Source organism: Phacochoerus africanus, chromosome 5 (assembly GCF_016906955.1).
Source record: "Phacochoerus africanus isolate WHEZ1 chromosome 5, ROS_Pafr_v1, whole genome shotgun sequence".
In the NCBI taxonomy this organism is placed as follows: Eukaryota; Metazoa; Chordata; class Mammalia; order Artiodactyla; family Suidae; genus Phacochoerus; species Phacochoerus africanus.
The window spans coordinates 112,640,438-112,663,585 of record NC_062548.1 but is presented as its reverse complement, the minus strand read 5'-3'; the positions used below and the strand labels follow the sequence as shown (position 1 = coordinate 112,663,585).

Below are 23,148 nucleotides of genomic sequence, written 5' to 3'. Positions count from 1 at the left end.
GCAGGCATGTGCCTCAGGATCTCAGTTGATAAACTTGACCTGCCTCCCCTTGCCCTCCCTCAACACTGATGAGAGGGAGTCAGAGAGACAGAGGAAGGGAGGGCTAGCAAGGAAGGGGGAAAGTTTCCCAGTGTCATCTTACTTAGCATAGGCCTTTTCCAGAAGAGCTCCCCAGAACAAGTTCTTGTAGGTGGAAGAGACAAAGACCAGCTGGCCAGCCTCGTTCACGGGCAGTCGGTCATCTACCACCACCGGAATCCACTTCCCAAAGTGCCAGAACTGGAAGGAGACAGTGCCCGCTGGTGAGTGGAGACTGCTGTGGAGGATGGTGAGCCTGGGGGACAAAGACACGACTCTCCCAGAACCCTCTTTCCTACGGCCTGCTCCAGGATGGAGCACCAGGAGGACACTCACCCAGAACCGGAAGATGCCAGCATACTTCTCAGTGAAACTCTGATTCAGGGGAACAACGCGACTCAGGATATCCTGGTGCAAAGTCAGAGCTTGCAAAGCTGCCAAGAACCAGCAGTCACCTGAGACAGAGAGCACACATCCTCAAGGATGTACCATTCAGGCTTGCACAGACCACCAGTGTCAAAGGGAACCTACAGAGGACTTACTGCGTGAAAGAAATGCCCGGTCAGTGGGATGGATTGGGAGTGTGGGGTTAGTGGATGCAAACTATTACACTTAGACTGGCTAAGCAATGTGGTCCTGCTATATAGCACAGGGAGCTATATCCAGTCTCTTGGGACAGACTACGATGGAAGATAATCTAAGAAAGGGAATGTATGTATATGAATGACTGGGTCACTTTGCTGCACCACAGAAATTGGCACAAGATTGTAAATCAAATATATTTTAATGCTATACAATTACCTTCTCCTAAACTAGGCTGCAAGCCCAGAGAGGATAGCAATTGGGACCAGTCATTTCTCTTATATGCAGGGAGGAAGCAGGGTGGAAGATGGTAGGTGAGCAGAGTAGGGGGTAGGAAATATTGTCTGGAATCTGCATTTGACACCAAGAACTGAACTGTATTCCTGGACTAGCTTTTAGCTTCCCAAATGCCCCAAGAGCAGGAACCTGGGCCCAGACACAATCAAACTTTTCTAAGTCCTGCTTCTGTAATTGATTTATGTTCTGAAAAAAGCCTCAGCCCTCTGGACCCTATTTCTCTGTCTGTGAATTGACACTGGTGACAATATCGCTACACATGTGCCTTCCCTCCTGGCCAAGGGTTTTTTTCTATTCTTCTAAAAAGAAAGCTGGGTTGAGCATAGATCTTCTTGGATTCTGGGGCATCTAGTGACTGGTGTGCCAAGAAGGAATTGTTTCAGGGACTAAAGCAGAGTGAGCACATTTTCCCAGCATGAAACTTACATCTGTAAGTTGGTAACAAGGATGATAGTTAGGCAAGGTGTGGCATTCCCACACCTCCCAAAATGATAACAACCCAAAGGACTGGTTGTTATCATTTTCCAGCCAAGGACATCATGTCAAGGTGAAGTTCAGGGTAGCCATTTCTCCATTAGGATCTCTCAGTCCTCCTCTTTCCCACCCCACTCTGCTTTGACTGGGCCAGGCGTGCAGGTGCCGAGCATGTGTCTCGGGGGATGGGAAGACTTACCTACCAATCCCTGGCACAGATCCAGCCTTTTGGCCTTGGCGGAATAGAACTGGGGATTGCTGTGCAGCTCCTGTGGGAACAGACGGAACTGACCTTCTAATCAAGAACATAAAAGCTCCTGGAGCAAATATACATATATATACACACATTTGCATAGTTTCCCATATTCCAACACTTGGCTTCTGGGAGCATAAATACAGAATATAAGTGAAATCAGGGCTGTCCCAGAAAATCCAGGCAAAGAGATTTGGCCTACTCTATTTCCAGTTTCTTCTTGCAGCTTATGTAAGGCAGCACTCTGGAGAACTCTGTGTAGATATTGAGAAGTAGCACTTGAACCAAAAATGCCTTTTCTTGATGCTCAATGTTGCTAAAGATTAGAAAATGCAAATCAAAACTACAGTGAGGTATCAGCTCACACCAGCCAGAATGGCCATTATTAAAGAGTGTACAAATAATAAATGCTGGCGAGGGTGTGAAGAAAAGGGAACCCTCCTACACTGTTGATGGGAATGTAAACTGGTGCAGCCACTATGGAAAACGGCATGGAGGTTTCTTTAAAAAACTTAAAATAGGAGTTCCCATTGTGGCTCAATGGAAAGGAATCTAACTAGGAACTATGAGGTTGGAGGTTCGATCCCTGGCCTCACTCAGTGGGTTAAGGATCCAGCATTGCTGTGAGCTGTGGTGTAGGTTGCAGATGTGGCTCGGATCTGGCATGGCTGTGCTGTGGCCAGCAGGAACAGTTCCAATTAGACCCCTAGCCTGGGAACCTCTACATGCTGCAGGTGCGGCCCTAAAAAGACAAAAAAAAAACAAAAACAAAAAGCAAAAAACAAAAAACCTTAAAATAGAATTACCATCTGATCCAGCAACCCCACTCCTGAGCATATATCCAGAGAAAACTATAATTCAAAAAGATGCATGCACCCTAATGTTCATAGCAGCACTATTTACAATAGCCAAGACATGGAAGCAACCTAAATGTCTATCAACAGATGACTGGATAAGGAAGATGTGGTATGCGTATACAACAGAATATTACTCAGCCATTAAAAAGAATGAAATAATGTCATTTGCAGCAACAGAGGGACCTATAGATGATCTTACTAAGTGAAGTAAATCAGGCAGAGAAAGACAAATACCATACTATATCACCTATTTGTGGAATCTAAAAAAAACAGATTCAGACATAGAAAGCAATCTTATAGTCACCAAAGGGAAAGGGAGGGATAAATTAGGAGTCTGGGATTAAAAGATACACATAATTTTATAAAAAAATAGACAAACAACAAGGATCTACTGTACAGCACAGGGAACAATATTCAATACCTTATAATAACCTATATTGGAAAAGAATCTGAAAAAGAACATATACATGTATATATATATATATGTATATACATATATAACTATACACCTGCAACTAACACAACATTGTAAATCAACTATATTTCAGCAAAAAAAAAAAATGGAGCATCTGTTAAAAATGAAAACTCCTGTGTTTTGTTTTGTTTTGTTTTGTTTTGTTTTGTTTTTGCATGGGTCTCATTTTTCCTAGAGATATTCCCATTCTCCTTATTCTCCCCCTGCTCCTTCTTCCCACCCTGATCCCAATTTTAACAGCCTCTCTGGCTTTCCTGTTGAGATGCAGGCTGGGGTGAGGTGGTAAGTGTGGGCAGTCTCTGCTCCACAGCAAGCCCTAAATCCCTCCATCTTTGCACTGGTTCCCCAAGGTCAGGTATGAGACAGACTATGTCAGCAATCCCCAAGATTCTCTGGGAGAAGGAGAATCCTGGCTGCCCTCTAATTTAGGAAGCTCACTAGGGCATCCTATACACAGCAGGGACTTATTAAGTCTGGGGCTGTGGGCTCCGATGGTGATGGCTGAATAGGGAACGGAAGAGGGGAGAATCTGTAGCACAGGCTGACTTCATTTTGTTTTCTGGCTGTATTCTGGAAGTATTGCATGTCAACCCAGTTGGAGCGGAGGGAGCTGGATTGCCTCTGACACATTAAGAAGTTGCATTTTGGAGTTCCTGTCATGGCTCAGGGGTAATGAACTCAACCAGTATCCACGAGGACAAGAGTTCGATCCCTGGCCTCACTCAGTGGGTTAAGGATCTGGGCATTGCCATGAGCTGTGGCACAGATGTGGCTCGGATCTGGCATTGCTGTAGCTGTGGCTTAGGCTGGCAGCTGCAGCTCCAATTCAGTTCCCTAGCCTGGGAACCTCCACATGCCGCAGGTGCAGGCCTAAAAGACAAAAATAAAAAAATATTAAATTAAACTAAATTAAAAAGTTGCCTTTTAAGGGACTTGATTCATCTGATAAAGTGAAGAATCCGTTGTAAAGTGATTAATAGCTCCTTCATTTACATGTTTCAGGAGCCTGATGTGGGGGACAGAGGAGTGAAGACACTTTGTCTCGGGCATTGGTGAGACAGGTGAGGCTGAGCAGCACCTTGGCATGTTTCTGGCAGCAGCTGCTCTGCACTTCTGGGCGGGGCCTGAGGGAGCGCTTACATCTTAGACGGCTCTCAGGATCAGCCCTGGGTTCCTCTGGGAAATGGGAATGTGGGGACTGACCCAGGGCCCTTCACATGGGGATCAATGGCAGTGAATAGGATCCTGAGCCCTGGGGCAGAGGGTCTGGGTTGACACACTGCGCGCTGTTGTCCCGATGCCCCCTCCCCTTACCGGAGGCCGCCTCCAGTACACACGCTCCGGCAGCTTCCGCAGCAGGGGCCCGCGCCCGATGGAGCGCAGGGTGGCCGGGAAGCTCTGGTCCTCAAAGAGGCAGCCGTCTATCAGGCATCTTTCCTGCAGGGCCTCGTAGTCCTGTTTGGGGAGCTGCGAAGAGCTCCGCATCCAGTCCTCGCACCCCAGCTTCCAGCAGCCGCCTAGAGAAGACCACAGCAGCATGGCCAGGACCCTGCGGACCCCAGGGCCTCCGGGATGGTCTCTGTTGCGCCTGAAAAGATGAGCAGAGGATGCTTGGGCTCCTCACTTCCTGTTGAGACTTTGCCAGGCCCGCGGGGAGGAGGAGAAAGGAACTGTGAGAAGGAAGCACTTGGTTAGATCCTTAACCTAGAGACTGGGGTCCTGGAACCTTCACTTAAGTGCTGGGGCTCCTGGTGGGGGGTCTGGCTCCCACAGGGAGACCGGTGTGAAAGGAGGGTCTCCCCAGCCTCAGGGCTGAGTCCCGGGGCCCCTGACGGTGCTAGTGTCACAGAGCCCCACTTAAGGGGGGACACAGGGAGGAGAGGAGCAGGAGTGTGAGGTTGGTTCGTTGGGCTTGGGGGTCTGGTGCCTGTTGTGGGGGGCTGTGGCTGCACCTTCTGAGCTTCCTCCAGGGCCTCTGAGCTCACACTCCTCCTTCCTCCTACTCCAATGTCCTCCTCCTTCTTCCCTGCAAAACTCTGTCTCTTCCTTTCCCCTTTCTACATTCTCTTCAAACTACTTTGAATACATTTTTGGCAATGTGAAAAAAAAAAAATCACACACATGTTGTGTCAAATGCTGAGAGTTTTCAGTTCCTACCCATCCATCCTTTCTTCTTATTAATAGAATCCCAGTTTTGATTGCCCAGCTACAAAACTTGATTGCCCCAGCCTTCTTCTTGGACAAGGCAGCCACACAGTCTAGTGCTGGCCAGTGAGATGTAGGTGGATGTCTACTCAGTGGGGCTTTTGGAAAAGCCATGACTTTCTTAATTTAAAAAAAAAACAGCCTCAGTTGGCACTATTTTTGACTTTCTCCCTTTCTGGAAAGCAAATGTGATGCCTGGAGAGGGAGCAGCTGTTTTGATACCATTAGGGAAAAGCTGCATGCTAGAAGGAGTCGGGATCTCAAGGACTTCTTTGAACAAATGCACCAGCCTTCAGTGGTTTGCCTCTAGGTATCTTCTTACATGAGAATATAAACCATTTGCTTACTTAAGTCATGGTAGTGGCCAAAATCTGTAATGTTCTTTGTGTCAGCTACTGCATGGATGTGTGTTTCATGTAACCCTAGCACACTCTCTACTGATAACTCAATGACATGTAAAATTATATATATATAATATATATATGTAATTTTTATTATATATTTGTTATATATAATATATATGTTAAATTTATATATATATATATATTTATACATACATTTTAGGGGGTCAGTGGGTCCCTCTTTTGAAGTTCACCCATGAGCTTCATATTAAGAGCTCCATAAGCCATGGGCTCCGCCCACCCCAATATTCCAGCATATCCATAGATCTCTTGCATCTATTTTTATGCAGTTGTGATTGGTTACACCAATGACATTATGGCCTCTATTATTTGGATTATCTACCTAGAGTCAGAAAAAGTCACAGCTAGAACAGGCCTTGGAAAACATCTGATTTAGTAATTTCCAAAATTATTTTAGCGGTGAGTTCCTTCTTCAAATGAAATCCTACAGAAACTCAAGGGTGGAGGCTTGAGTTTGCAGGTTGGACCCCAATGCGTCTTTGCAGTTTCTCAGTTTATGATTTGAAAATCACCAATGTTTTATAGCCCACTTCAATTTTAAGTGTTAAAACTGAAACCCATTCACCCATTCACTTAATAAAACATGTATTGAGAATCAGTCACCTGCCAGGCTGGAGTTAGGCATCATTCTCCAGAGTCTGCTCTGCCCTCCTGGTTTTTACAGTCTAGTGGGGGGGAGGCAGGGGTGTTAAATGATCTTTTTAACTCAATGAATTCTATTACACTTACAGTTGTACAATGATCATCACAACCTGATTTTGCAGCATTTCCATCCCAAACCCCCAGCCCCCCCTCACCCAACCTTTCTCCTTTGGTAATAATAAGTTTTTCAAAGCCTGTGAGTCAGTATCTGTTCTGCAAATAAGTCCATTGTATCCTTTTTTTAGATTCCACATATAAGTGACAGCCTATGATGTTGGTGTCTCAGTGTCTGACTAAATTCACTTAGTAAGATAATTTCTAGCTCCATCCATGTTGCTGCAAATGCCATTATTTCGTTCCTTTTTATGGCTGAGTAATATTCCGTTGTGCATATGTACCACATCTTCTCTATCCACTCTGTCAATGGACATTTAGCTTGCTTCCTAAATGATCTTTTAAGTGCTACGTGAGGAAACTGAATCAGAGCCTGATCCAGAGCCCGGGGCTCTGACTCTCATTAGAGTGGTCAGTCCTCAGTGCCAGGAACTCCCATGTGTGTAAAATATAGTACTTGGAACAGAATGTCGAAGTACTAAAAGCAGCCTAAAAAAGAAGGTTGATATGAAGTACAAGTATTCGATCAAGACTCTAGAAATGACCCGAAGGCCCTCTTCATTTGTCAAAATCTTGCTCATCCTCCAAAGTCCAACTTGATCCCTCCCCTAGGAAGCCTCCCCTGAATGCCTGGTCTTCAAGGCCCCTCATCCTATCTTCCGACCTACTGTCTACCCTGTAGATCTCCCTACTGCCTTCTAATTGGTGCATCTCAAATTATCACTAGTGAAGGGCCTGCATTCTTTCATTTCCAATTTGTTACAGCAATATAATGAAAATGAATTAACAGAAAAATAAAATTTTAAAGGATATACAAAATACATGCCTTCCTTTTGGAAAAAAAAACCTTCAGATTCAAGAGAAATAAAATTATTTGGTCAATTGCTATGAAGGTTTCTGAACACTGCAATTGTTTAATACTTCGTTGGCCATGCACTGCTAGTGATGAGTTCATAGAATGACATTGTCCTTGGACCCATTGTGGGCTCTGCTCTGAGTGATTCATGCCCTGAAACCTCCCCTGCTTGATACTGGTATTTTCTCCCCTACAGTGATTAACACTGGAATGCTGTTCATGTTACACTCTTACCTCTCTCTGAGCTTAAGACGCACTGATTTCAGGCTGTTCCTATTTGTTACAAGTGGCTGTACACTTCCTGGGGGAAGACCGACCTAGCCCTATCCTTACCTGGGTTAGAGGGATCCAAAAGCTGTTAGTCTGGTCTGCATGTTCCCCTGAGTTTTTCTTCCTGATATGGACTATCAGGCAAAGCTTCCTCCAGGCCACTTCCTCTTCAACAAATTTCTTCCACTACATGTACATTTGTAAATCTGAGGCCACATGAAGGCAAGGTCTCATGTTTTTGCCCTTCAAGCCTAAATAGCTACCCTTCACTGTTTGCAACGTGATAAATGGTACTGGGTCTCTTGGCTTCAGAACCTGAACCAGGGTCATGCCCTCCTTACCGAGCTCTGAGTCACACTCAGATTCCAAAGCATTGCATCTCAGCACAAACTTTGGTGGCCTTATGGGGCTCAGAAGACAACATGCCCATCATAAGATCCTCTCACCTCCAAATTTCAGAATGCAGCCACAGACACATGTATCTTACTTTAAAGGATTCCTAAGTCACCTTAAGGAGAGCCTAGACCCCGATGTGGCCATTTGGAAGTTCTTGCATGTCTTCTGTGTGATACAAGCTGTGGAAGAAACTGGCTCATTCCCAGATTGTGCCAGCTCCTTGCCAAGGGCCAGATGGGTCTTGGTCATATTTGGAAATGCACTTGAACTACTGTAAGTAAGCGGTGTTGGAGCAGGCCCGTAAAACAAGATGATGCCAATGGATAGGAGATCACTAACTGGGGCGGAGATGTTAGTGTATGAAGCCGAAAGTCATGCTGCCTGTACCTGAGTGTTTCCTTAGCTCTCCAAGGGGAGTTAGACTCCTCCATCATGTTCTTCAGCCCAGGATTCATTTGCACTCAGCAAAGCAATAATCAGAGCCCCAGTCTTCATTTTTTTTTTTTCCATATTGCCTACACTTGCCTTCTTTACAGATGTCAAGGCAAGGGAGAGCTTTATGGGGAGGGGTAGCACTGGTGCTCATGGCCTTTGAATGTTGACTGGTTGGTAAACATGGAGGAGCATCACCAGGTGAGAAACTGGGTCTATTCCATGCCTTCAGTCCCTGCCCTGATGTTCAGTCCACTCAGATATTTACTGAGAACCTGCTGGGTGCTAGACACAGTGCCATGCTGGACACATACTCTTGGCTCTTGACCCACCAATAAGGGTAGAGTCAAGGCTCTGAAAATGAACCAAAAGGAATAAAAACCACATCCCTGCTCACAGGTACTGTGGATCTGTAGAATCCTCCTGTGGGATGATTAATTTTCAGAGAGCTCTGGCACCTTGCCATAATCTACTGAATTGTCAGAGGTAAAATTGGAATATAAACCTAGGCTCCTTGCACATTGGCTCTGTCTACATGACAAAAAGCATTGGATTGGACAAATGATCAATTCTATGCCTCTGACAGTTGGAACAAAAGAACAAGATGAACAATCAGCCCTGCCTTATTTATCTTGGGCAGCCTTATACTTCTTTTGTGTAACAGGCATTGGACAGTGTTCATAAGAGCACCAGATTTGGTATTAGAAAACCTCAGAGGTAGTTGGGCTTGCCACCTCTTCCCCATGTGGCCATGAGCGGACCACTTACTGTTTTCGAGCTGGCTGCTTTCCACATCAAATAGAGATGACATGTAGTGTGCCTACTCTCAGGACTTGAAGAGACAACAATGTCAAGTGGCTTGAGAAAACTCTAAAGTAGGGGTTGGCAAACTATGGTCCATGGGCCAAATCCAGCCCACCATTGTTTTTTTGTAAATAAAGTTTTATTGAAACACAGCCCCACTTACTGCTGCTGCCACATACATTACAACAGAGTTGAGTAACTGGGGCAGAGGTCATATGGTCCACAAGTAAAAATATTTACAGCCTGGCCTTTTATAGAAATGTCTGCTTCTAAAGCACTATCTAACACGGGGGCATCATTGCTGCACTGTGTTAAGCACAGCAGGGGAGCTCCAAGGAGGATTCATAGAATAAAAGGTGGTTAATTGAATCAATCACTGAGAACTTATCTTAATGAGACAGAATTTTATCCCTAATTGACTCATTGATTTTATTGTTGTTGTTTGTTGTTTGTTTGTTTTTACAGACTCAACATTCAGAATTATATTCATGTCTCAAAAAGACTTAAAGATGTGGCTTGCCATTTCCCTCTGCTAAAGTCTGGTCTCTAATGTATTTTTTTAGAGGTGATGACATCAGACATCCTTGAGTCATTTTCAGGTGGTTTTGTGGGCACTGATTATGAATAGGAAAACCCACATCTCTACGTACAGATCATGACCTATTCATAAAAGGGGAAATGGTTTTACAAAATTAATGATTGGAGAGGATCTTGAAAGTTTTTACCATTTGGATATCTGTCTGCATTTAGAGTGAGCTTTTAAGAGAAGACCCTAAGACACTGACTTTCAGGAAACAATGAAGAACGTGGCCTATGAGCTATTGAAGGCAAGAATAGTAATTTTTTTTCCTGGATCCACACAGCCCGGCATTGTATTATGAATAAAGAGATGGTTGATAAATGTTTGATGACTGACTGTCTGAATGAATGAATGGATGGAATGTTGCTTCATTTGTAAAATGTAAAGAATGGTAAAGCCTGCCCTCCCCACCCCTCCTGATGTGACGCTGAAAGGAGAAAAGGACAGGAAAATCTTTTGTGAGCTGTCACCCATCTGGTTGCTCTTCTGTTGTTCTGATCGCACCCCTGGAACTGATTTAGGTTGGGACTTGCCTTCAGGGACCTCTTTAAGAGTACTACCTCCTCAGGTTCGATCCCTGGCCTTGCTCAGTGGGTTAAGGATCCGGTGTTGCCCTGAGCTGTGGTGTAGGTTGCAGACGCGGCTCGGATCCCGCGTTGCTGTGGCTCTGGTGTAGGCCAGCGGCTATAGCTCCGATTCGACCCCTAGTCTGGGAACTTCCATATGCCTCGGGAAGCAGCCCAAGAAATGGCAAAAAGACAAAAAAAAAGGAGAGAGAGAGAACACTCCCTCCTCACCCAGTCTTGCTTTAGGGCTCCTTCCGGGGGGATGGGGGTTATGTGAGATTTAAGAAACAGTGCCCCAAGGAATAAGGTAAAATCAAGGCCAGACTTCAAGGAGAAAAGGAGTCTCCATCCATGCACCTGGGAAGGAGACTGGTGGAGGGAGAAGAGGCAGGAAGGCCCTGCCTTCACTGGTAATGCTGGGGGCGGGGGGTCCTCGGGGGTGATTGCTTGCCTATTTAGAGATAGAAGAACTTAGCTGGTGGGGCTCACCACCCACTCCCACTTGCCCCATCTTCCCTCTGACTCCACGAGACACTATACAGCCACAGATCTTTGTAGAAATGCAGACACCCATCAGAATGTGAGTGTGCACCTTAAGTTGCCACATGACTCTCCGTAGGCTTATGAACACTCACTGGCCCATGTGGAAGCCAGACCCTAATGCCACTCTTTGCCGATGAACCAAACATTGGGCTAGAAGGAACATGGCAGTCAGCTCTGCCAGCGCCCCTGTGTCGAGGGAGGTTTCGGCTGCTCAGCCTGACTGCAGCGAGCCCTGGGGCATCTTTTTGGCACATCTTCTTCTTTACTTTCCAATGGACTCTTGGACGGGAACCTTGCAGGGCCATTCTATTCCCCTCTCCCCTGCTTCTGCCTTCACAGTTCCCAGCCCACAGCAGCATCCTCATCTTAGAGTCATTCCCTGCTCTGACTTTGCCACCACCTTCCACACTTTTAAAGGACCAACCGCTTTGATTTTCCTCCTTTTGAGACATTTCAAAACACATCTGAATGTGAAGGAGTTTGAAAACAGACATAAATGAGTTCCTCATTTCTCAGGAGTCTTTGCATCATCTTAGAGTCACAGGCTTTGAATGGCATTCTTTAAACAGAGGTAGTTCAGTTTCTTCCCCACTCCACACAGAGTGTGGCCTCAAACCCAAACAGTCAGGTTCTCAGTGTTTGTGGCCCTTTCTGGGTCAATAACCCGCAGTGCACACCCCTGGGTCTATCCCAGCATGCCTTCCACTTGCACACAAACACAAGATGTGTCTTGCCCTCTCTGGTTCAAATTACATCCATTTTCAAAGCTCAGCTCAAGTTTCCCTTCTCTCCAGAGCCTTTTCTGGCCTCCCAGCACATTTTAGCTTCTCCTCACAGCTAAGTTGCCTCACTGACGCACAGAATTTTTCATATCTCCAGAAAGGTTTTCTAAGGACCTCTGAGCATGTGTGACAGTTAGAGGGAGAAGGGGCAGCCATGAAAGAACAATCCTGATTCTGCTACGACCTCGTGCGTGACCTGTGGAGGGTCATGCCAGGTAAAAGCACTTGCTGCCCCCTGAAACCTTGGTCCTGGACTCCAGGAACAGATGGCCTCGCATCTCAGGCTGTAATTTACTCTATGCCAGAAAATCAAGCCATGCAGTTAGAAACTCAGGCAACACTTTGGAAAAAGGAAGTCATTCAGAAACATCTTTTAGGAGAAGTTTTTGGTAGTCAATATGAAAGGCAAACATATATACATCCTGACATGGCAATTCCTGGGTGTTACCCAACAGTAATGCTTATGTTTATGCACCAAAAATGTGTATAAGGATATTCATAAGAGCATTATTCCAAATAGTGCTGAACTGGGAACCATCCATAAGGCCAAGGACATGGAAAAATAATACTGGGGCACATTCACACAGCAGAATGCAATAGAGCGTTGAGAATGAACAGAGAACTACAGGCTACCAGACAGAAGAAATTCACATAGGCCTGAGTATAAAAATCCAGACATGGAAACGTTATGATTCCACGTATACAACTTGCCCCCAAAAGGCACAATGGATCTGTGTGTTAGAAATCAGCATAGTGATTACACTTGGGATGGAGAGATTTATCCCCAAACCAGTGATGCCACGAACAGTTAAATGGGTTCTATGATGGTCAGTGGAGAGATTTTCAAGGGAGACTGAAAAGTCATCAGTTCAACGCATCTTCAATGAGTCTTTATGAATGCCTCCCCATGGGCCCTCAGTAGCAGGGGTGCAGGAGGAATCTGAATTTCCACCCTTGAGGACAGCATAGCCCAAGCCAGAGGGCTCTCTTCTCTTTCCTGTGAGGCTCACTCTGGGTAACGGGCTGCACCCAGCCCATGCAAGAACCGTCTCTCTAGAAAGCCAGAGACGTGCTACCACCTTGCCAGGTCTGAGGACCTCCCCGGGCCCAGAAACAGAGGTCCACTTTGCTGGCTCAGGGTTAGGGTCACAGTTCAGCCCCCCCAAGCTTCTTCAGACTGGATCTTGCATTTCTAGAAGAAAAATGTTTAACCCATGTCAAGTCTGCGTCCCACCCACACAAATAATATCTCCCTCTGCCTTCATAGGACATACCTGCCCGCTGAGCTGAGAGCTGACACCCTTCCTCCTGAGCCATCCAGAGCCTCAGTGAGTGACTTTTTCCAATGATCAGAGGCCAGCAAACATGGTAATTTCTAGATTTCTTGTCTAAATAAAGGCCGCACCTTAGCACTCCACTGACAGCCTCACGTGAGGGGCCATTTCACTCTCACAGAGGGTGAGCACTGCTGTGGGGTTTCTTCCAATATGATTTCACAGAGGATGGCAAACAAGCCTTGCTGTCCATTAGCACCTGGAGAGCAGCCCACATCCCAGAACATCAGGGCCCCACAAGGCCCCAGGCCCCCACCAGCCCCCTTCCAAAAGACCTCTAGAAGGGCCTGAGCCCTGGGAAATGGCAACCCCTAGAAGCATCAATACTCTAGCAATACAATTCTTGATGGACATCAGAGCTGGAGCAACCCAAGAAATCACCCAGGTCCAAAGATGCCCTTATTTGAGTAAGACTGAGACCAAAGGGCAGCACTCTACTGCTTTAAGACTACATTGCCGAGCAAATGCAAAGCCAAGAACAAAATTCAGATCTCCAGACTCCAGGACTCTTTCCTGCAAAATTCATACCAGGAGAAGCAGCTCCCTTTCTCTCATCTCTGAACCCAGACCCTGCAGAGGTCCCTAGGGGCTCTGGGCTAAGCTGGACCCACCCTTGGAGCTAAAGAAACTTACCTGCACAGGAAATCTTGCTTCCTTGAGCAGCTGGACAGGCTCTAATCCCAAAGCAGTCAGACCTAACTGCCCAAGGCCACTCTTTATATACAGTCCTTTCTAGGCACAGGTCTTGGACTGAGAGTCTGAGTTCCCGCCCCCCAGAGCTTTGGCTCCTCCCCACTCTGTGTTCCCTGGCAGAGAGAGGAGTGCCCAGGGCTGTGATGGTATTCTACACGGGTGATTATTATCTTATAACAACAAAAAAGAACATGTTCCGGTAATGCCTTGAAAAGAAGAGAGGGTTAGTCACATTCTCACTTCCGACCTAGGGAAGGTATTTGGAGATATGACGTATTTTCTTTTGTGGTCTTCAGAGTTTGATGCAGCTCCCAAGGATAGTTCCTGCTGAGGGGAATTTTGTGACTCCTTCGCGCAATTGAGCTCTTCCTTCCCTTCCCAAATCCCACTTTTCTGCCCATTTGGTCTTCGTGTCTTTGACCACGCAAAGCAAGATACATTGACCGCTACTGACTGTTGCCTTACATTTCACACTGGCTCCTTCTCCCTCAAAACACTTCCTGGCACTCATGCGGTTGCTCTGTTGTGAAGGTTTCTCCTGAGTTCCCACCACCACTTGCACAGATTCTTAATGACAGCGATTAAGTCAGTTCTAACTTGTCTGACTCCACGCCAGCACACCTTGGATCCCTAGGACCTAGAGCGATGGCTGGCACCCAGTGGGTGCTCAATACCGGCCAGGGGAATTAAGAGCCCTTCACCTCTGGAACTCCTCCCGCCTCTCCCTTCCTCCCTTCCTGCTTCTCTGCAGTGGCCATCTGCCCTGACTCTAATCTCTCACCCCTCCACCTTTTTGTGCAACTGTCACCTTACTCATTTTATTAGTGCTGATAAAGGAAAGGGTACTGACAATAACGGCTATTAGGAAGTGAATTTTGTGTCTTCCCCCAAAATCGTATGTTGAAGCCCTAATCCCACAGTGTCTGTATTTGGAGTAAGGAAAGAAATGAGTTTATAATCACGAGGCCCTGATCCAATAGGATTAGTGTGCTTATACAAAGAGACACTAGATGTCCTTTCTCTCTCTCCCTCTCTCTCATTGTGTACCAAGGAAAGGCCATATAAGGATGCATTGAGAAGGCAGCTAGCTGGGAGTTCCCACTGTGGTTCAGTGGAAGCAAATCCAACTAGTATCCACGAGGTCTTGGGTTCAATCCCTGGTCTCGCTCAGTGGGTCAGGGATTCAGTGTTGCCATGAGCTGTGGTGTAGGTCACAGACACAGCTTGGATCCTGTGTTGCTGAGGCTGTGGAGTAGGCTGGCAGTTGTAGCTCCGATTTGACCCTTAGCCTTGGAACACCCATATGCAATGGATGCCGCCCTGGAAAAAAAAAAAGAAGAAGAAGAAGAAGAAGAAGAAGCCAGACAGCTATAAGCCAGGAAGAGAGCTCTCATTAAAGACCTTGATCGGGGACCTCCAGAACCATAAACAAATGAATTCTGTTGTTTAAGCCATCTAGTCTATAGTATATTGTCATGGCAGTCTGAAGCCTCAGCAGACTAAGGTAATAACCAACTGACATGCCAGGTACAATGCTAGATACACTGCATGCGGAATCTCTCAATCTTTACCTCATAGCAAGGTAGTACTATTACCATCCCCCTAAAGGAGAAACTGAGGCCCAGAGCAGTAACTTGACCAAGATAACTACAGCTAGTAAGCAGCAATGTGACTAAGTCCCAGGGATGCCATATTCCACTAAGTTTTCATCATGTTGATCAAGAAACTGTCTTTCAGTGCAAATCAAAACTATAATGAGGTACCACCTCACACCAGTCAGAATGGCCATCATTAACAAGTCACGAATAACAAATGCTAAAAAGCATGTGAAGACAAGAGAACGCCTACACTGTTGGGAATGGAAACTGGCTCAACCACTATGGAAAACAGTGTGGAAGTTCCTCAGAAAACTAAATATAGAACTATCATATGATCCAGCCCTCCTACTCCTGGGCATATATCTGGACAAAACTTTCATTCAAAAAGATACGTGCAACCCCTATGTTCACTGTAGCACTATTCACAATAACCAAGACATGGAAACACACCAAGTGTCCATCAACAGATGAATGGATTAAGAAGTGGTACATATGAACAATGAAATACTACTCAGCCATAAAAAAGAGCAAAATAATGCCATTTGCAGCAGCATGGATGCAGCTGGAGATTCTCATGCTAGGTAAGTCAGAAAGAGAAAGACAAATACTATATGATACCACTTACATGTGGAGTCTAAAATAGGGCACAAATGAACCTACCTACAAAACAGAAACAGACTCCCAGATATAGCGTACAGACTTGTGGTTGCAAAGGGGGAGGGGGAGGGAATGTGATGGACTGGAAGTTTGGGGTTAGTAGATGCAAACTCTTATATTTAGAATGCATAAGCAATGAGGTCCTACTGTACATCACAGGAACTATATCCAATCACTTGGGATAGAACATGATAGAAGACAATATGAGAAAAAGAATGTATATATGTGTATGACTGGGTCACCTTGTCGTATAGGAGAAATGGACAGAACATTGTAACTCAAGTATAATAAAATTTTTTGAAAGAAGGATGAAAAAAGAGAAAGGAACTCTCTCTCTCTCTCTCTCTGTTACTGTTGAGTCAAATCCAAAGCTTTCCTCCTGAGTTCAAAGCTCTTTGAACCCTTGGCCTCACCTCCTATTTAAACAGCCACCCCTCCTTATGCTATTTGGTCTGAAGGTGTCATGGGGTGACAAGAGCAGTGACTTTGCAAATCGAAAGACTGAGGAATAAAATCCTGTTTAGTTAAGGAAAGGTCAATTTTCCTTTCAGAAAAAATCAGTTCATCTCCAACTTAAGGCTCCCATCAAGTCAGGTATGTGAAAATGTTTTATAACAAAGGCAGCGTTCCATCTACACATGCGGAGCAGACTGCTCTTATCCTTGACCTCTGAGCTGTCTCCCAGACATAACATTTTCACTTTCATCCCCTCACCTTCCCTCTTATACCCCCCATTGCTTCGGGGACTCAGCATGGGCTGACCCCTCCTTGGGCACATCACACCATACCTGTGCAGTGCTGGGCAACACTATGTCACAGCTGCTTTTATGACAGTCTTCATCAGGCTTATCATAAATTGTGCAGAGGATGAACAGAGCCCACCCCCACCAGATGCAGAGGGTGAGGCCCAGTGGCTAGTTCCTCCTTTGACAACTCTTGAGAATTATGGTCCTGAGTGAAGGAAACAGCCAGGGAGGATCACTGGCCTCTCACGCCAGTGGTGTGTATGATTTTGGTATTTCAGAGGCCCTGTGACCCCTCCCCCGCCCCCACTCCTGGCTTCCATTCTCACCCAGGACATACTTATGTTCCTTAGAAGAAGGTAGTGAAGTCTGGTCCACTTGGGGAAGAGTCCTTCTACCTCCACGCAGCAACCAATCCCGGACCCAGAAGTGGACTGTGGACCCAGAGGGGGTTGACAAATTTGTAACTTCAGATCATGAATTTGCTTTCCTGTGGAACAAGCCTTGAGGAGCAGGAACGTTCCCAGGAGGGTTTTGGTGGCCTATGGAAACTCCTGGGGAGCAGGGCCTGTGCACTTGCTGGAGTTCCAAGTCCTAGAGGCAAATCTGAGGGAGGAGGGAAGTGCTTCCTTGCCTGTGCTGTGCAGCAGAGCATTGGAGGTGTAAGCTCCAATTTCCGTGGGATGGAATCCTGTGAAATTGGATTGTTATGATCATTATACAACTACAGATGTGATGAATTCATTTGAGTAATAAAAAAAATTTTAAAATAAAAAATAAAAAAAGACATATGATTCAGGTCTTGGTTCTACGCTGGCTATGGGAAGCTGGGTAAGCCTCCACCTCTCTCTGGGACCCAATCATGTACATAAAACAGCAAAGTTAAATCAACTCCAATGGAAAAAATAAAAATCTTTAAAAAAAAAAAAAAAGAAAGAAAGAAAATGAGGACGGAGTAAGATTTAAAAGACTGAAGAATGGAATTATTCTTATCAGTGCTAATACAAGTGAAAGCGTTTTTTAAAAAATAAAACAGCAAAGTTGTGTTCCGTCACCTCTTGGCTTTCTGTTATGACATTCTACAACTCTGTTTGGGATCTGCCTTGCGCAAACGTTCAAAGGAGGGCAAGTGTGTCTCTTCTTACCCTACTTCCTGGTATGAGTAACCCCCACTTCCTGGTACTCTTCTGTCAAGGAATACAAGCTCCACCTTCCCAAAGACTTAACTGCATTCTCTAAAGTATCTCCTTCCTTTTCCTCCAAACTTTTAGAGCACCGTAAAGCAATCTGATTGAACTAGTTCTCACTAATGTGTGAATGGCTCACAAAACCTTATGGTAACATAGGTATTTGCATTTTTTGAAAATAGAAAACCTCTCGCCCAAATGAATCCTTGATTCTTAGAATCTTAGGCAGTGAAATTAGTGAAAAGGTCTGGAGGGAATAAGTTAAGGGGCCCAGTATAGTAAATACCTGTTCAAAAGTGTTCATTCTTACTCACCTGGGTCATTCATGTTATTTAATTAAACTCACATTAAAAACACACAAGGAAGGAGTTCGCATCATGGCTCAGTGGTAATGAGCCCAACTAGTATCTATGAAGTTTCGATCCCTGGCCTCATTCAGTGGGTTAAGGATCTGGTGTTGCCGTGAGTTGTGGTGTAGGTCATAGATGTGGCTTGGATCTGGCATTGCTGTGGTTGTGGCTGTGGTTGGAAGCTGCAGCTCTGATTCAACCCCTCGCCTGGGAACTCCCATATGCCATGGGTGTGGCCCTAAAACCAAAAAAAAAAAAAGGAAAATTGTTAATGTGTTCAACACAATTATAAATGGGAAAAGCTACTAAACACTTGTGGTTAAGAGCTAATCAATCCCTGCTTTGACTCCCTTTTTCATAGACTATAAGGGTAAAACAAGAAAATCATGATATATTATAGTTCTGGCAAGGGTTACTTCTGGCAGCCCTACAGACAGGGATTTAAGGTCCTAGTGGTTGTGGCAGCATCAAAGCTTCATAAAATAAATTGACAGGTTCTACTATTATCTTATGCTTCTTCCCCACTTGACCTTTGTTCAGCTGGTTATATGTCTTTAAAATTAGGATCCAACAAGGAAAAGAGAAGGGATTTGGTTTATGAATGGCAGAATGGAAAAGGAAAAACTTGTGGTTCCATATATAACTTTGAAGCATTAGTAATTTATCCAAAAACCCAGATAATAAGAAGAGGCTTTGTGGGCTAGCTCATAAATTAAAAGTCATTTCCAAAATTCCAAGGTAAATTCTAAGCCCCAAGTTATTAATTTCTTCACACTCAGAATATTTTCAGAATATCATAGGAAAATATTCTTTAAGAAACTCACTATAAAGTTTGGAAATAAAAACAGACAAGGTATTTTTTCAGCAGGGGACTGTTTCCCTAAGTTGTCAAAGAGTTAATTAGAATTTCAAGGACATTTATTCCTAACCCATAACCTGAATGAATTCAAACGATCCGAGTGTGCCATATCTGGGAAGGGCTTGGGAGAGTCGTGCAGACCAAGGGAATCAGGGCAGGTATCAGGGCAGGATGATCTGGGTTGACTGAGGGTGAAACAGTGCAGAAATACACCAAGGTCCAGTCCCAGATAGGCAGGCAGCATCAGAGAGGGTCCAAAACAGCTCTGATGACCTGGCTACAGAGCGCAGCTGGATTCCTAGAAGGGCTGCAGATGTAAGGCTGACTTCTATCTCATAGGGAAGAAGGTCTGGGACAAGGAGCTCTTTGTGGTTTAGGATGTAAGGCAATTGCTTATCATAGAGAAGAAGACAAGAAAAGAGTAGCAATGCTGAAACAGAGTCAAAGGCCCATAAAATATCTAAATCGGGCCCTAGATATTTCCCCAGTCTTTGGGTAGAATTGGTCGCTAAACTTGGGGTAGATGGGTGTTAAATGGAGTTGGAGCAGGAGCCCCCTCCACATCCCTTCATTATGGTTGTTGTCTCCTCCACTCCACCTCCTCTGACCTAATATTGGCCCAGGGGAGCAGGTCTGAGGAGCATGTGGAGACACACTGGGGTAATACCAGAGACACGTATCTCTAGGACGTATATTATCATACGTGGTACACAGCATTTCAGTTGGATGGGCAGTGCACTTTGGCATTTCTCTAGCAAGTTCAAGAAGCATCCATCCATCTAGTACTCTGGCCACTTTTTTAAAAACATGCTCTTTTCCATGACCATTGGACAGAATCTGATTACCTATTTCATGAAAAGATGCTCATAACTGATGATGGTTTAACTGTCAAGTGCCAATGATTTAACTACAAAACATGGACCTTGAAACACAGAATTTCATCTATTAACAATAAGCCCCTAGGGAAGATTCTCTTGGCATGATGGACCTTTCTGGAAACCCCCCCAAAAGCATACAGTGATGCTATGGATTATTCTTCCAAACAAAGATGATCCAAAGAGAAAAAACAAACAAAACAAAAAGGTCTACAGAATAATTGGCTTTTTTGTTTCTTTTTTAACTCCTGGTCTTGGTTCCCTGACAGGTAAAAATGTTGTCTAGACTTTTTTCTTTCAAAGTCTCAGAGTGTACATGTCTTGTTTTCTGCCTCTATTCTTAATCGTATTCTTGGCATCGTTAAGCTTGTCCAAATCGATATACAACTATCGAAGGTCCAAAGTACCATCCTTCCTGAACTTTACTTTGTTCCTGACATTTTCTCCTGAGTATCTCACAGTTTTATCTCTACTTACCTGTTGGTGTGGGTTTTCTTTGACTTGTGACCCTGACTATCTTTATTGGCAGAACGTTTGTTTGCCATTATGATGCTGATGGAAGGGAAAATTGACTGCTGGGGAGAACAGTGTGTGGTTTCCATCTTTCCTTCTAAGAGGCGGTGGCAAGATTTCTGTCGGGAAAAACACTCAGATGGTGAATAAACCATGACTAATCTCAGAGTACAAAAATGCCTAAGACATGATGCCCAATGCCCAGAAAATCCAAGAGAGGAGGTGAAAAAAGTTCCAAAGCCATCAGCTGCCCAGCCAGGGTGATGACTCCAGAAGAGTTGCCAGTATAGTAATTCCACTCCTGAGAGTTTCGCTCTGCTCAATCGACTAAAGCATTATCTCTAGTACCAAGGCTTCTGGGTCTCCAACCAAAGGAAATCCTCTTGACAATTATGTCTACCAGCCATCCTCAACCTTGCATTCTCTTAAAATCAGGGTTTCTCTATATCCAGAAAACAACATGCTTTTATGGAATGTGTGGGCTAAAGTTTTCAACAGAACATTGGCAGAGATTTATGCTGAAATATAGTTCCCTCCTACAGTTTGTGTGTACCTTTCAAAACATGAAAGATCAAACATCCTTTTACCTGAAGAACCTAATCTCAGATAAGCCTGAGAGTCTGGGCTTTGGGAAATAAGGCAGCAGTTTTGAAAACATTAGTCATCTGGTTACCCTCAAGTCTGAGCCTCCTAATGCATGATGTGTTTTACCTATATCTGCCCTCTCTGGAGTTGTGGAGTTTGTGTCCTAGGAGGGGCTTACACTTAAAACCAGAGAAACCTGGGGTTTAAACCTGACTCCAACCACTTACTGGCTAGAAAACCTTGAGACACTTACCTCTCAATTTTATCATCTACAAAATAGGAATAATATATACTTGGTAAGATTGGTAGGAAAATTCAACTATTCATTTTGTTCTGAATGCAAAACTTTTTGCCCGGTGGCTGGTCCATAATAAGCACCCAGTAAGTTGTGTTACAATAATAATTAGAATTATTATTTTTTTTTAATTTATTTATTTTTTTGTCTTTTCTAGGGCTACTCCCACGGCACATGGAGTTTCCCAGGCTAGGAGTCGAATTGGAGCTATAGCCGCAGGCCTACTCCAGAGCCACAGCAACGTAGGATCCGAGCCAAGTCTGCAACCTACACCACAGCTCACAGCAATGCCGGATCCTTAACCCACTGAGCAAGGCCAGGGAGCAAACCCGCAACCTCATGGTTCCTAGTCGGATTCGTTAACCACTGCGCCACAACGGGAACGCCAGTTCTTTTTTTTTTTCTTAATGATTGCATTTAATGCTTACTGAGAGGTCTTAACTCCTGGAAAAATCTTAATGCCTGAGCTGTCTACAGGATATCCAGGGGAGGCTCAGACTGGAGATAGAGATGTTTAGAACTGTTGGCCTACAGATGGTAACCAAAATCTTACAAGTGAGTAATATCACAGTAGCAGACTGTCGTCCTATATTTTTTGCCTTTGCAGGGAACAGCCCTCCAAATACAACTATTAAAATTTCAGTTCCTCAACTCTCACCATTTTTATTCAACATAGTTTTAGAAGTCCTGGCCACAACAATCAGAGAAGAAAAAGAAATAAAGAGAATCCAAATGGAAAAAGGAGAAGTAAAACTTTCATTGTCTGCAGATGACATGTTTGCATACTATACATAGAAAATCATAAAGATGCCACCAGAAAACTATCAGAGCTCATCAATGAATTCCGTAAAGTTGCAGGATACAAAATTAATACACAGAAATCTCTTGCATTCTTATACACTAGCAATGAAAGATCAGGAAGAGAAACTAAGGAAACAATCTTCAATTTCCTCCACCAGTGTCTTACAGTTTTCAGAGTACACGTATTGGGCCACTTTAGCTAGGTTTATCCATAGGTATTTTATTCTCTTTGATGAAATGGTAAATGACATTGTAGTTTCAAACTACAGGATAATTTTGAGCAACTACTCCAATTCCTGAGGAGGGGAACACCTTCTAAGTTCGTCTGTGCCCTATTTTAGACTTCGCATATAAGTGATATCATATGGTGTTTGTCTTTCTCTATCTGACTTACTTCACTTAATATGAGAACTTCTAGTTGGATTCTTTAACATTTTTTACTATAGTTGATTTATAATGCTCTGTTAATTTCTGCTGTACAGCAAAGTGTCCCAGTTATACACATATATACATTCTTTTTCTCACATTATCCCCCATCATGTTCTATCACAAGTGATGGGATGTAGTTTCCTGTGCTATACAGCAGGATCTCATTGCTTATCCACTCCAAATGCAATAGTTTGCATCTAGTTGGATTTTAGCAGATGAAATCTCAGCCTTCTTCCTCAAGAAGCTTCCTCTAGCTCCCCTAGTGGGGAGACAGGCAAAATTTATCACCTAGGAAAGATGCTCAGGACTTGTACAGATTCTAGGGTCTCTCTGGATTCCTCTGCTTTTTGGCATTTCACTGTTTTGACATTGTTATTACCCAAGAGAGGTGGTTAAGTGGGATAATCAAGATCCTGCTTGCAGGGACAAATGGCTCTATCTGGGCTTGGAACCAAGTCCTTGCTTCTGGTTTGGCTTTCATCAGGAAGCTCGAGCCCCATGTGCTGCTCACCTGTAAGGAGCACTGGGTGAGCTCCTCTTCCCCGACATGGGCACCAGCCACCTGCCCACTCCCTCCTATTTACAGCCTCAAGGCTTAAAA

The 23,148-nt window shown here is 44.5% G+C and overlaps 1 protein-coding gene across 1 annotated transcript in view; it reads right to left on the bottom strand.

The window, feature by feature from the left end:
• CAPN14 (calpain 14) overlaps positions 1-4,678 on the bottom strand; it is a 29,786-nt gene extending 25,108 nt beyond the window's left edge. Inside the window, exons 1-4 of the mRNA XM_047779228.1 lie at positions 4,331-4,678; positions 1,631-1,700; positions 415-533; positions 143-279 (exon numbers count right to left, since the gene is read on the bottom strand). Of these exons, the coding sequence (XP_047635184.1) occupies positions 143-279; positions 415-533; positions 1,631-1,700; positions 4,331-4,555 (551 nt within the window). The 5' untranslated portion in view covers positions 4,556-4,678. The remainder of the gene's footprint in view (positions 1-142; positions 280-414; positions 534-1,630; positions 1,701-4,330) is intronic.
• Between the last annotated feature and the right edge of the window lie 18,470 nt (positions 4,679-23,148).